The 12,106-nt window shown below is 53.7% G+C and overlaps 1 protein-coding gene across 3 annotated transcripts in view; it reads left to right on the forward strand.

Annotated features, from left to right (window-relative positions):
* Window positions 1-12,106, forward strand: part of ASAP2 (ArfGAP with SH3 domain, ankyrin repeat and PH domain 2) — a 154,126-nt gene that overhangs the window by 135,650 nt on the left and 6,370 nt on the right. For 2 of the 3 annotated variants that reach the window (XM_065928560.1, XM_065928562.1), the window contains exons 19-24: window positions 377-492; window positions 1,533-1,600; window positions 3,375-3,488; window positions 5,693-5,945; window positions 8,220-8,354; window positions 9,847-10,015. In XM_065928560.1, the coding sequence (XP_065784632.1) occupies window positions 377-492; window positions 1,533-1,600; window positions 3,375-3,488; window positions 5,693-5,945; window positions 8,220-8,354; window positions 9,847-10,015 (855 nt within the window). The remainder of the gene's footprint in view (window positions 1-376; window positions 493-1,532; window positions 1,601-3,374; window positions 3,489-5,692; window positions 5,946-8,219; window positions 8,355-9,846; window positions 10,016-12,106) is intronic. The other variant, XM_065928561.1, reaches the window with a different exon arrangement.

Consider the following 12,106-nt stretch of genomic DNA (forward strand, 5'->3'; position numbering starts at 1 on the left):
AAGAGTGTCGTCAGTAGGATGAAAAGAGCTCAGCCCAGCCTTCCGTGCAGTGGGACACACTGGGGGGGGCCTTGGCAGTGCAGCGGGAGGGACCCTGGTTCACCTGCTTCTCCCAGCGCCTACTCAGGGGTGAACAGGTGTTTCGCCCCCCTTTTTCGGCTGGCTCTGCCATCGTCATTTATTCCCCGATGGCCTTAAGCCCAGGCCGCCTCCTGCCACAACCTGGGCTGCGCTGTGGCCCCCCCCACCCTGGAGGAGGACGAGAGACCCTGCCAGCCACGAACCTGGGCGCCGACTGCCTCTCCCGCTCCCGGACCCCAGTCCTCTGACCTGAGACTTCCCTGTCCTCCTCTCTCTCTGCATCCGTCCTCACCAGCGGGAACCTGGACAAACAGACGGGGAAGGGCAGCACGGCCCTGCACTACTGCTGCCTGACCGACAGCGCTGAGTGCCTGAAGCTGCTGCTGCGGGGCAAGGCCTCCATCGGCATCGGTGAGCCTCAGACCCGCCTTCTCCTCCTCCCCGACCCCTCTGGCCACTGGGCTCCGGGCAGAGCCTGGAAGCCGGCACCACCCAGCAAGACAAGGCCCGCTCTGCCAGGCTGCCGTGGTCTGATACTTACCAGCAGTTTTTCTCCGCTGTCTCATGGACTTGCCCCCATGTTGCCGGCGTTTTCTGGGCCATGAGAGGCAGAGGATGGCTTGCAGCTGTTAACCGGTGGCCAGGTGACCCTGGACAAGGTTCAGGCATCTTGCCCTCCTCTTCCTGACTCCACCTGAGGTCAGACTTGGTCCCTCACTGGCCCTGGGTGGGCACGTTTACTGCTGGGAGTCACTGCCCACTGCCCCTCTGTTGACTGGCATGGAACCTCCTCCGTGAGGGACCATGTCTGCTTGGCTTCCATCGCTTTCTCCTCCCGAGGCCCTGACCTGCAGCTGGCTGGGCACAGCCTAACCCCCAGGACATCTGGCTGTGATGTGTCCTGGGGAGGACCTTTGAAGAATTATCAAACAAAGAGCCAAGACTGGAAAAAAAGGCTCATGCCTGCTTGAGAGCCGAGTTTTTTTATTTTTTAGTTAATCGTCCAACCTCATTAACTGAGGTTTGTTTAGAAGAAAATACACAATTCCAAATTTACGGACTACTTATTAATAAAAGGAGGTGTAAAGTCTTTCGGCCAGGTTCCTGGAACTAGATTAGCAGTGCTTTTGGTTAGAGGATTACCATGAACTGCTTTACTCAGTGAATTACGCCTTGGATGTTTATCTTTACATTAGTTGGCTTAACTTTAGTGCTTTTACTTTCATGATTAGTTCAAACCTTTGTCTTTTAAAACCTTACTGACTGCACACTGCTTAGTTCTGTATGATTTCAGAATAGTTCAGCCCCGATGGGGGCTAAGCCACCGGAATTCATTAGTCAGGTCCAGTTTCATTTGGGCTGCTTCACTGGGTCTCTGTTTAATAGCCTTCGGGTATCAGACCTCTGCTTGATTTGGCCACAGCACGTCCTTTCATCCCACCGTCCCTTAGCTAACGAGTCGGGAGAGACACCCCTGGACATTGCCAAGCGACTCAGGCATGAGCGCTGCGAGGAGCTGGTGAGTCTCCCCCGGTGGGGTGGGGGGTGCCCCTTGGGGAGGTCCACAGGAGGGTCCTGAGCAGATCCCAGTGTCCTAGATGGGACAGCTCGGAGCAAGTGTCCTGGGGCACCTTTGGAGAGGAGGGGACCACCTGGCTAGCGGGACACTTGGAACATGAGTTAGTATTTTCTGGTTGGGCTCTGGTTGGTGCTGTCGGCTCCGGCTTTGGGGGTAAGTGGAGCCGAGGCCCCCGGGGTTTGCAGGGAGCTCTACTGCTGTGGCGTGGGAAGGTCATGCCAGCTCTCCCCACTGTTGCCTTGTCTGTAACGTGGAGTCGGCTACGCCAGTCTGCAGGGTCGTCATGGACTTGAACTCTGTGAAGCTGTGGACACGTACTAAGTGCTCGGTAAACAGAGCCATTAACAGTTGCTGCTGTAGAAGATGAGGAACATTATTATTACTATCCTGAGCTCTTTGTGTCCATTAACTCATTTAATCTTGATAACCCTTAGGACACTGATTAGTGGGTGCCTACTGTTACCCCTTCGGACACTGATTAGTAGGCGCCTACTGTTTCCTCTTAGGACACTGATTAATGGGCGCCTACTGTTACCCCTTAGGACATTGATTAGTAGGCGCCTACTGTTACCCCTTAGGATACTGATTAAGTAGGCGCCTACTGTTACCCCTTAGGACACTGATTAAGTAGGCGCCTACTGTTACCCCTTAGGACACTGATTAGTTGGCCCCTGCTGTTACCCCTTAGGACACTGGTTAGTTGGCCCCTGCTGTTACCCCTTAGGATACTAATTAGTGGGCGCCTACTGTTAGCCCTTAGAACATTGATTAGTAGGCACCTACTGTTACCCCTTAGAACACTGGTTAGTAGGCACCTACTGTTACCCCTTAGGACACTGATTAGTAGGCGCCTACTGTTACCCCTTAGAACACTGGTTAGTAGCCGCCTACTGTTACCCCTTAGAACACTGGTTAGTAGGCACCTACTGTTACCCCTTAGAACACTGGTTAGTAGGCACCTACTGTTACCCCTTAGAATACTGGTTAAGTAGGCGCCTACTGCTTCCCCTTAGGACACTGATTAGTTGGCCCCTGCTGTTACACCTTAGGACTCTGAGTAGTGGGCGCCTTCTGTTACCCCTTAGGACACTGATTAGTAGGTACCTACTCTTACTCCATTTTACAGATGAGGAGCCAGCTTCAGAGGGTTAAATAACTTGCCTGAAATCACATGGCTACTGTCTGACTTTGGAGAAAATTTAGACCCTGATGTGCTAAGACACCCATTTATCTGATGCAATAACTTCTCACCTGTGCATCTAGAATGAAACCAGCTGGCCACCTTCCCAGAGAAAGCTGGGAAAGCAGTCACTTATGTCATTTTTTGCAGGACTTAATTCTCTTGCGCTGGTCAGGAAAAGTGGGGTCTACAGTTAGCGGGCTTGTTCCTTCTTGGATTAAGTGCTCCTTGTGCAGTTGTGGGTACCCAAGGGCTGGCCATTGCCCTTTAGATCTCAAACACTCCTTGGCTGCATGCTGTGACTTTGCAGCTTACAAAGCACTAAATGGGAGTTGTCGGGTTTGAGCTTCCAGGGTATGTGTGGATTTGGGAGGGGCGATTGGCCTGAGACGCAGCAAATTAAATAAGCCAGCCTCATGCTGGGGCACAGCTTCTCTGGGGCGCAGACCCGCTGCCCGCTGCCTCTCAGTCCACATCTGCTTTACAAGGTCGAGTGTGTGAGCAGAGTCACTGACGGCCCATTGTCGTTCTCAGCTGAACCAGGCCTTGTCTGGAAGGTTTAATTCCCACGTTCACGTGGAATATGAATGGCGACTGCTCCACGAAGACCTGGATGAAAGCGACGATGACATGGACGAGAAGTTGCAGGTCTGTGCCAGCTTGCAAAACATGGAGAGTTTTATGATGAGCATCCTTCAGAGTGGTGTGCGCCCCAGCCTAATATTTAGGGCAGAAAGCTGTTGTAGGAAAGGCAATAGAGTTTATTTTTTGCTTCTGCTGATCTTGGTAATTTTTGGGTTTTACCCATCCTACATCTGCCCCTGTCTCCCAGCTCCTGCAAATGTGACTTTACGGGACATTAGTTATGTTATCATGGCAGCCGCTCACCTTCTGATACAAAGGATAGATACAAGAGGGCCTCTGATTCTGGTGGATGTTAGAGAAAGCTCTCTTACTGAGAATGATGTGATGAAAAGCCATGTTTCCCCCAGGAGTGGTTTTTGATTTCACCGAGTTGATCTTTAAAACCTTCACTGAAATCAGTGACCCTTGGATCTCGTTTGGCCCAACTCTTTCCTGTATCAGATGGGCCATTCAAGCCTCAAGACAGAGACTGGCTTGGCCACAGTGAAGCCAGCACTTGGAGACTGCCCAGGGGCTCTTGCCTCCTTGTCCGGCTGCTCCTCGGGATGCTCTTGCTTGTGCACTTGGGGGCACCCCTGGGAGGTAACCACCTTCACAGCCGTCTCAGGGCTTAGAGCCAGACCCAGGACGACTACTCCAAAACCTGTATGCCCAGAAGCTGTGAAATTAGAGTGCCATGATGTAAGGTTTTAATTCTTACGGCTGGACTTTAATGTCCTCATGTATATATTTCAGAAATATATGGCGTTTCTGAAAGCTGTTGGACTATCCTGTTTCTTAGAATAGGAATTTCTGAGTTCGCTGTAAAACAGTATCAAAGTGAGAGGAGCTGGTTATTTTATACTTAGATTTTCCTTTAAAAAAGGTGAAGGTGTTGGACTTCCCTGGTGGCCCAGTGGTTAAGACTCCATGCTCCCAATGAGGGGGCATGGGTTTGATCCCTTCTTGGGGAACTAAGATCTTGTATGGGTCAGCCAAAAAATAAATTAAAAATACAATAAAATAATTTTTTTTTTTTTTTTTAAAAAAAGAGAAGCTTTGAAACATCTGCCCCAGCATGAGTGCCTCTTGGTCAGGCACACATCACGTTGTCAGGTTCCCAGGGTCATGCAGGCAGTGATTGGGCGGGTCCTGTGGTCCCAGTGAAAGCCCAGCAGCAGTGCTGACACTCAGGCCCCCTGCTCCACCCCATCACTAGCAGAGAGCGGCGGGCATGGTTCACACAGCCGTGCTCCCTGTTGGAATTTAAACTTTATAGGAAGAACCACTGGCCATTAAGCTCTGTGCACTGAAGCTGAGTGTGAGCCGTTGGTTGGCCAGAGCCTTGACCAGGCAGGTGGTCGTGTGCAGGCAGGTGGGTGTGACAGCCAGTACTCATACCTGCTAAATTCTGGGCTCTGTGCCGGTAGTTAAATTTGTACCCATTTAACAGATGAAAAATAGGATCAGCAAGGCTAGTTTGCTCAAGATCACAGCTGTTATAACAAAGCTGACATTTGAGATAGGAGTTTGATCAAATTTACCCAAGTCCCTGGTTCCTTGCATATGACCTTCAGGTGGAGCAAGGGTCAGCAAACCTGTAAAGGGCCAGATGACAGATGTTTTAAGCTTGTGGGCCTAAAACATGAGCCTGTGTCCCAGCTCCTGTCCTCCAGGGTGGTTGGAGAGCAGCCATGGGCAGTGTGTAAACCTCAGGCATGGCTGCTTTCTGCTAATGTTTTACTTGTTAAAACAGGTGGTGGTCCCACAAGTCATAATTTGCTGACCCTGAGCTAGAGGACTCTTTAGGGTCCCAAGTTCTATGGGAGGAAGACATTGATCTCCCCTGAATTAGCTGTGTGGCTGTTGAGGATAGGTCACAGCTGTGGGTGCTGTCTGAGAAGGATGCTCATGGAGGGGACGTGCAGTGAAAGCAGAGCTACACCGGGCCAACTCCGGCTGGTACAGATGAAGCAGCTTATGTTCTAAGTTCTTCCCAGGATGAAGGATTGCAGGTTCTTGTAAAGCATGGCTCTTTTGGTGGGTGTGTCTATTAAGAGACACGCTAAGAGTGAGGTTTAGGTCTCGCCGCTGTCCTGCAACGGCAGAAGTGCGCTGTGCCCAGGTGGTTGAGTGGCATGCCTGGGCTTGTCACCAGCACATCCATAGCCATGACTCGGAGGTCAGCGCGTCTGCGTCTCACACACCTCTGCCCACCACCCCCACAGCCCAGCCCCAGTCGGCGAGAAGACCGGCCTGTCAGCTTCTACCAGCTGGGCCCCAGCCAGCTGCCATCCAGCGCCGCAGCTCTGGCGAGAGACGCTGGCAGCCTGGCCAAGGACAAGCAGAGGGGCTTCGTGCCCAGCCTCCTGCAGAACGAGACATACGGTGCCATCCTGAGTGGCAGCCCGCCGCCCACCCAGCCTGCAGCCCCCGGCTCGGCCAGCGCCCCCCCACTCCCCCCACGGAACGTCACCAAAGGTATGTACTGAGCTGTTGGTTGCCCTGGGTGCAGGAGTGCTGTGACTGGGGTCACGCTTTGGGGACTCTGTCCTTGCTTGGTCCCCAGCTAGCTCGCCTGTGGGCCAGCATCAGGACGCGTTTTTCTTTTGGGTCTTTTGTACTTAACGTTCTTTGCTTCCAAAATGAGCTCCATCATTCTTAGGATGGTGGGAGTGTGTCTTGGCTTTCTTCTTGTTCTGGGCCGGGCGGTGGCTTGTGTGACTCAGGGACTGCACTGCGCAGGCCTGGGGTGGCGGGGTGAGCCCTGCCGCTGTCCCTGGGTGTTTCCCGCAGACCTGCTTCCTGATGCTGTTCCCTTTGCTGTCCACCCCTCCCGTTGCCTCCATTCTTTCCCTTTCTCTCTCTCTCCTGCCTGTACACGGCCAGCTTGTGGCATCTGATTATTTCTTCTCTCTGTGATTCCCCATGAAGTGAAGGATAGAAAGATGCTAATTTGGGAAGCAGTGCTCAGCCTAGCTGTAAAAATACAGAAGAGTCCCCAAGGGTCCTGCTGGCACTTCAGGTGCTGGAGCTTTGCTGTGCTGGCCTCAGTCAGTTTTTCACAGCATAGTGAGTTTGACACCCGGATGCTATTTTCTGTTTTTATAAAAATGGTAACTGAAGGCCCACCCATTCGCCCGCCCGCAAAGGTTAAGTAATTTACCCAGCACTGGAGGCCCACTGGCCATTTTGCTCCTTGAAGGCAGATTCAGCAGGTGGCCAGGCCGGCTGTATGCTGGGGCTCCAGGGGGCTTCCCGAGGGTGGGGGGCAGGAGCCTACCCTGGGTGTGATGTCCAAGCCCCACGGCTGCTCTAGGCTGACGGCGGCCCCAGAAGTAAGTCCCAGATTGCATTTCGCAGGAGCTGCTCTTGGAGAGGGGCACATAGCTGAGTGGTGGTGATGCTGGGAGGCCTGAAGTCTGTGCTCACAGAGTGGGGTGGCTGTTGCCCCCACACCCCCATCCCTCTGCCCCGGCTGTGGTGTAGGCCCTTCCACACAGCTCTGCCTCAGTTCTCAGGGAGGCCCAGAGGTCACTGGCCACTCCGGGCAGTCCTTGGAAACCAGCCCGCCCCCTCCCGCAGAGCCCATTCCTCCTCCCAGGCCTGCGGGGAGCCCCTGTGCAAGGAAGGAGGTCACGCCCTGCAGCTGAAAGGGGCCCCGGTATATGAGGGCCGCTGTGGTCCGGGGATCTCATGGGGGCGGCTTGTTGCCTCCCCCTCCCGCCTCCCAGGTCCCAGGTGTGTATGTTGCCTTGTGAGGCTGGAGCTAAATGGTTAGGTCGTTGGCACCTCGTGAGCAGCTTTTCCTGACTGTGTATGTCGTGGGTGGAGAGATTTTCTTTTGCTCCGTTGGGTCACAGAACAGTGGTAGAAAGCTGTTCACCTGTGTTTCTTGGCTTCCTTCAAGTCTTAAGATGAGAAGGGTTTGGAGGGTCCCCCTTTTCTTCCTTTGATGATGGAGATCGCCTTTCACCCCCTCCAGCCCACTGAAGCCTATCTTTGTTTTCTGTCTGTTCTACCCTTGATCCACGTGGACCCCAACAAATGGAAGAAGGTCAGTGCTGTCCCCGTCAGCAGACGTGGGAAGCCTCCCCTACCCCAGGTCTGCCCTATGTGGCTGTGGCCTGTTTTCATCTCCAGGCCCAGCCAGCCATGTGAGCCACATGCAGCCTCAGACACGGTCACGCCTGTGCCCTGGGCAGACGCCGCTCCGTGAGGAGGAGCGGGCAGAGGAAGGGTGTCACCAGGTGCCGGCGTCCAGCCAGAAATACATCTGCCCTTCACCAGCTGTGTGTGACTTGGCCCTCCTCTCACGTGCTCTGTCTGAGGACAGGTGCCCCCCCCAGCGAGGTGCTGACCCCATGGGAGGACGTAAATGGGTAGAGACGAGCAGATGTCCCATCCCTGAGTGCAGTGCTCAGGAGGGTCACTGTGGTTATCGGTTCCCTCTTCAAACGGTACTTCCATTAGAGACATCGGTAAGATGGAGACCAACTGGGAATTTTCCCAGGAGCATCGTTGGTTTGGTGTGTATTGGTATCTGTCTTCTAGGTGCCAGAAAGAATTTTTTTTTTAAACAAATGAGCGGCCTGTTTGTGGTCTGACCGCTGTTCTGTCCACAGAAGGGTCACGTTTCCCGTCGCACAGGCAGAGGATCAATAATGCCGTGTTCTGTTTCTGTTTTTGTTCTCTGCTCCTGCGTGCGTGTGCATGCCTGCGTGTGCATGGGCGTGCGTGTGCGTGCGTGTGCAGCTCAGCCAGCCTCCTCCGCTAACGCCCCGTGGAAGACAAACTCTGTAAGCGTGGACAGTATAAGCCGGCAGCGATCTTCGTCAGATCCGCCCGCTGTCCATCCACCGCTGCCCCCTCTCCGCGTGACATCTACCAGTACGTTTTTTTTTCCTTATACCTTTCTTGCCGTCGGGCTGCATACTACACGGATGGCTGGTGGGGAGGAGGGGGTTGGTCCTCTCGGCCGCCACGTGGGGAGCAAGCCCCGGCCTGCACGCTGCTGGGGGCTCCCCCGTGGCCGCCTCCCTGCGGCCCCCTCCTCCCTGGCAGCTGGCCGCTGTCTGTCCCACTCCCCGCAGGGTCCACCCCCACTCTGCTCTGTCTCCAAGCACTCCAACAGCGTTTCTTCCTCTCTCACGTCGGTGCCGGGGCTTCCTCTGGCTGATCCGTGCTTCGGGGTACCGGCTTGTGTTCCTGTGAATTAGAATCTGCTCTGTGTTTCCCTTCAGTGTCATGTGTGCACCGGGGGAGGGGCGGGGGGTGCAAAGCGGGGTTGGGGGTGGCAACTGGACCAGAGAGGTGAGGCCTGGAGGCTATAGGAGGGGCTCTGGGCTCTCGGGGTGCGGGCCTGCTGCAAGAGCGCTGAGGGTTTCTCTGGGTTTCTTTAGCTGGAGTTAGGGTGGGAGAAACCACCCCGGCTGCAGTCGGTGCCCTCCGGGTGCTGGAGGCCAAGCAGGCTGCTGCCTCGGGGAGGGGCTTCCGGAGGCTGCGGTGGGGCAGGGGCACCCAGGTCCAGGGGCGGCGGCGAGGAGGTCAATGGTGAGAGGCGCCCAGCAGGTCTCCGAAGCCCACTCTTCTGCCTCATGGTCCCGCGTCCCCGGGACTGTAGATAGGCATGCGAGAGTCTGCCTTTTGACTTTGCTTTTAAAGCTTATGAAAAAAGGAAAGAAAGCCTGAACTGGACCCCTCCCTGCTCAGCCAGCGCCCCCCGCCTCCACCGTCTGGGGCCGAGGCTCCTGAGGTGTTCACGTCCAGGCCCGGGGGCAGGTCACTGCCTCTGCTCGGACTGCGGGACATGGGTGCTGGCCGTTGAGAAGGGCGCTGATGTTTGTCAGCAAACGGGAAGGAGGCTCAAGGTCTGGCCCCTTGTCTTACCAGCCCCATGCCCTCACTGAAAGCCTCGGCTCATTTTCTGTAAAACGTAGAGAATATAACTTGCTGCCCTGTTCCCTTAGAGACAGGAAGCCTTCATGGAGTTGGCCCTTCACAGCCTGTCCCCAGACTGACCAGCTGGCAACTGGGTGACATGGGTGGGCCCCAGGGCAGGACCCGGGCCAGGCCTCCTGCAGCTGCTTCTCCAGGTTCCCTGAAGGATGGAAGACCCAGTTGGCTTTCCCAGGAGGGATTCTAGCTGAGAAAACACCCCCCAGGCCCATGGAGTCATTTTAATCCTCCCTTAAGGCCTAGAAAGACTCTCCACCGATACTGCTGTCTGAAAAGTCTTTGGTGGAAGTGGGTGTTTTCCCCGTGAAATAGTGGAAGGAGAAAAGGAAGCCTCGTCAGAGGAACCTCGGGTGGGGAGCCTGGGAATATGACGCCTGGAGGCTGACCCTCTGCGTGTGTCTGTCTCTCTTTTTTCTCTCTGCAGACCCCCTGGCTCCCACGCCACCCCCTCCGGTGGCCAAAACGCCCAGTGTGATCGAAGCCTTGAGCCAGCAGAGCAAGCCAGCCCAGCCCGGACTCCCACCCAGCAAAGCCCCGCCACCCTTGCCGCCCCAGCCGCCCAGCCGCCTCCCCCAGAAGAGGCCTGCTCCCGGGTAACTGCTGCTTGTCTATGTCCACCTCGGGGGCCAGCCAGGTCACCATCCATGCTTCCTGCCTTCAGGGGGCTTCCCAGTGCACCCGCCCTGCAACTTCACCTGCTGGGGTTTCTCTGAATGTTTGAAATCATCCACGTTTCAAATTCTGCTATGACCCCTGAGGTCAAGTGTTGAATGACTAATTCATTATGTTTCAGGGGTCTTCAAAATAATTTACCAAGAATATACTGCAAACATTTCATACCAGTGCGTGTCTTATATCCACATGATGAATTTAGATTTCTGTCGAACATAGACACTGGGACTGGGGGAGTTAAACTCCTCAAGACACAGGGCCTCTAGGTCTTACTTGTTCACTCATAGGATTATCTTGAATACGTGAACTCTTTGCAGTGCAGGACCTGTATTTCCAACAAACTAGGACATTCTCCTACATAAACATAATACAGCCAGCCAGATCAGGAAATTAACATGATTGTTATTGTTTAGTAGCTAAGTTGTGTCCGACACTTTGCGACCCCATGGACTGTACCCTGCTAGGCTTCTCTGTCCATGGGATTCTCCAGGCAAGAATACTGGAGTAGGTAGCCATTTCCTTCTCCGGTGGATCTTTCTGACCCAAGGATCGAGCCCATGTCTCCTGCATTGGCAGGTGGATTCTTTACCACTGAGCCTACCTTCCAAAATGCAGACTCCAGGTTTTGCCATTTGTCTAAATAAATGTCCTTTATCACATTTATTGTAGTAAAGCTCATGGGATCCAGTTCATGGCTTTCAGTCTGGATCTTTATGGTAGAGAAATGGTTCCTTTTAGTGGAATGATACTTAAGACGCCAAGATCTGGGTGGTTGGTGTCTTCATTGCCATTGGAGTGTCAGTGCTCCCAGGCAGGCCTTCTGAGTGATCAGAACTGGGGATACATACGTGTATATTCATACATATACATGCATGCTTGTATACATGTATAAACATGTTTATTTCTGTGTTTTGTCTATGTGGATGGAAATCCATGAGTTCACACTGTCTCCAGTTTCTCTGGTTCTAAGTAACAAACTACACCAAAATGTATTGACATAAGACACAACTGTCTTATTACGCCCATGAGTTTGGGTCAGCACAGGGGGAGTGGCTTGTGTTTGCTTGACAATATCTGGGCCTTTACCTGAAAAGACTCGAGGACTGGGGGTTGTTCAACACAGAGCGATTCATCAGAGGAGGCTTCCCCAGTCCACACACGTGGTTGGTGCTGGCTGTCAGCTGGGACTTCAGCTGGGGCTCTCGGCTGGAATACTTAACGTGTCCTGGCCTGTTTCACATCAGGGTGACCAGGCCCAAGAGCAAGTCCTGGAAACCAGCAGGGCATCCCGGCTGCCTTCTGCTACTGCTCGGCACAGGCAGAGCCTGGACTCGGTCAGGGGAGGGTGGGGCATTGCAGTGGCCATGCAGTCCATTCTCGGTGTTTTAAATGCTCCACAGGGTTTATTCTATTATAGCTTTTTATTCCTTTCTGCACTTGTTACTCCCTTTTCTAATGGTAAAAAAGTCCGGCTCCCATGTTTACGTAACTGATCGGCACCCTTATGAAATGCATCTCCCATCCCCGCCTTCTCCTTTGGGCACAAACTTCCTCTCCCTGCTGGAATCTGGGACCCTCCTGGGTCTCCAGCTCCCCTGACAGGCCAGCCCCTGCCCCCAGCCAGGTGGATGCCTTCCTGTGTCCTCTCAGGCAAACCCCTGTCAGGCCCCCGTCCATGGACACCTCGAGCTCTGACTCCCCGGGGTGAGGTGGTCTGTTTCCGTCCCTGCTCCCAAGTAGATGATGGAGCCTCTCAACATAGAAATTACATCCTGCATCTGAGAAATCTCAGTTGATTTTTTTTTTAATGACTTAGCATCTGTATTTTTCTCTTCTAACTTGTAGTTCAATTCTTACTATTCGGATATCAGATCCTCTTGGCCTTTCCTCTATGTGTATCACCTTTTCTCTTTATTAGAGTAAGCTGATTGCTCTAACAGCCTACCCCTGGACCATCTCAGTGGTTTAAATAAGGAATTCACTTCTTGCTCCCACGAGTTGAGTGTCCCCAT

The sequence above is a fragment of the Muntiacus reevesi genome, chromosome 3, assembly GCF_963930625.1.
Source record: "Muntiacus reevesi chromosome 3, mMunRee1.1, whole genome shotgun sequence".
In the NCBI taxonomy this organism is placed as follows: Eukaryota; Metazoa; Chordata; class Mammalia; order Artiodactyla; family Cervidae; genus Muntiacus; species Muntiacus reevesi.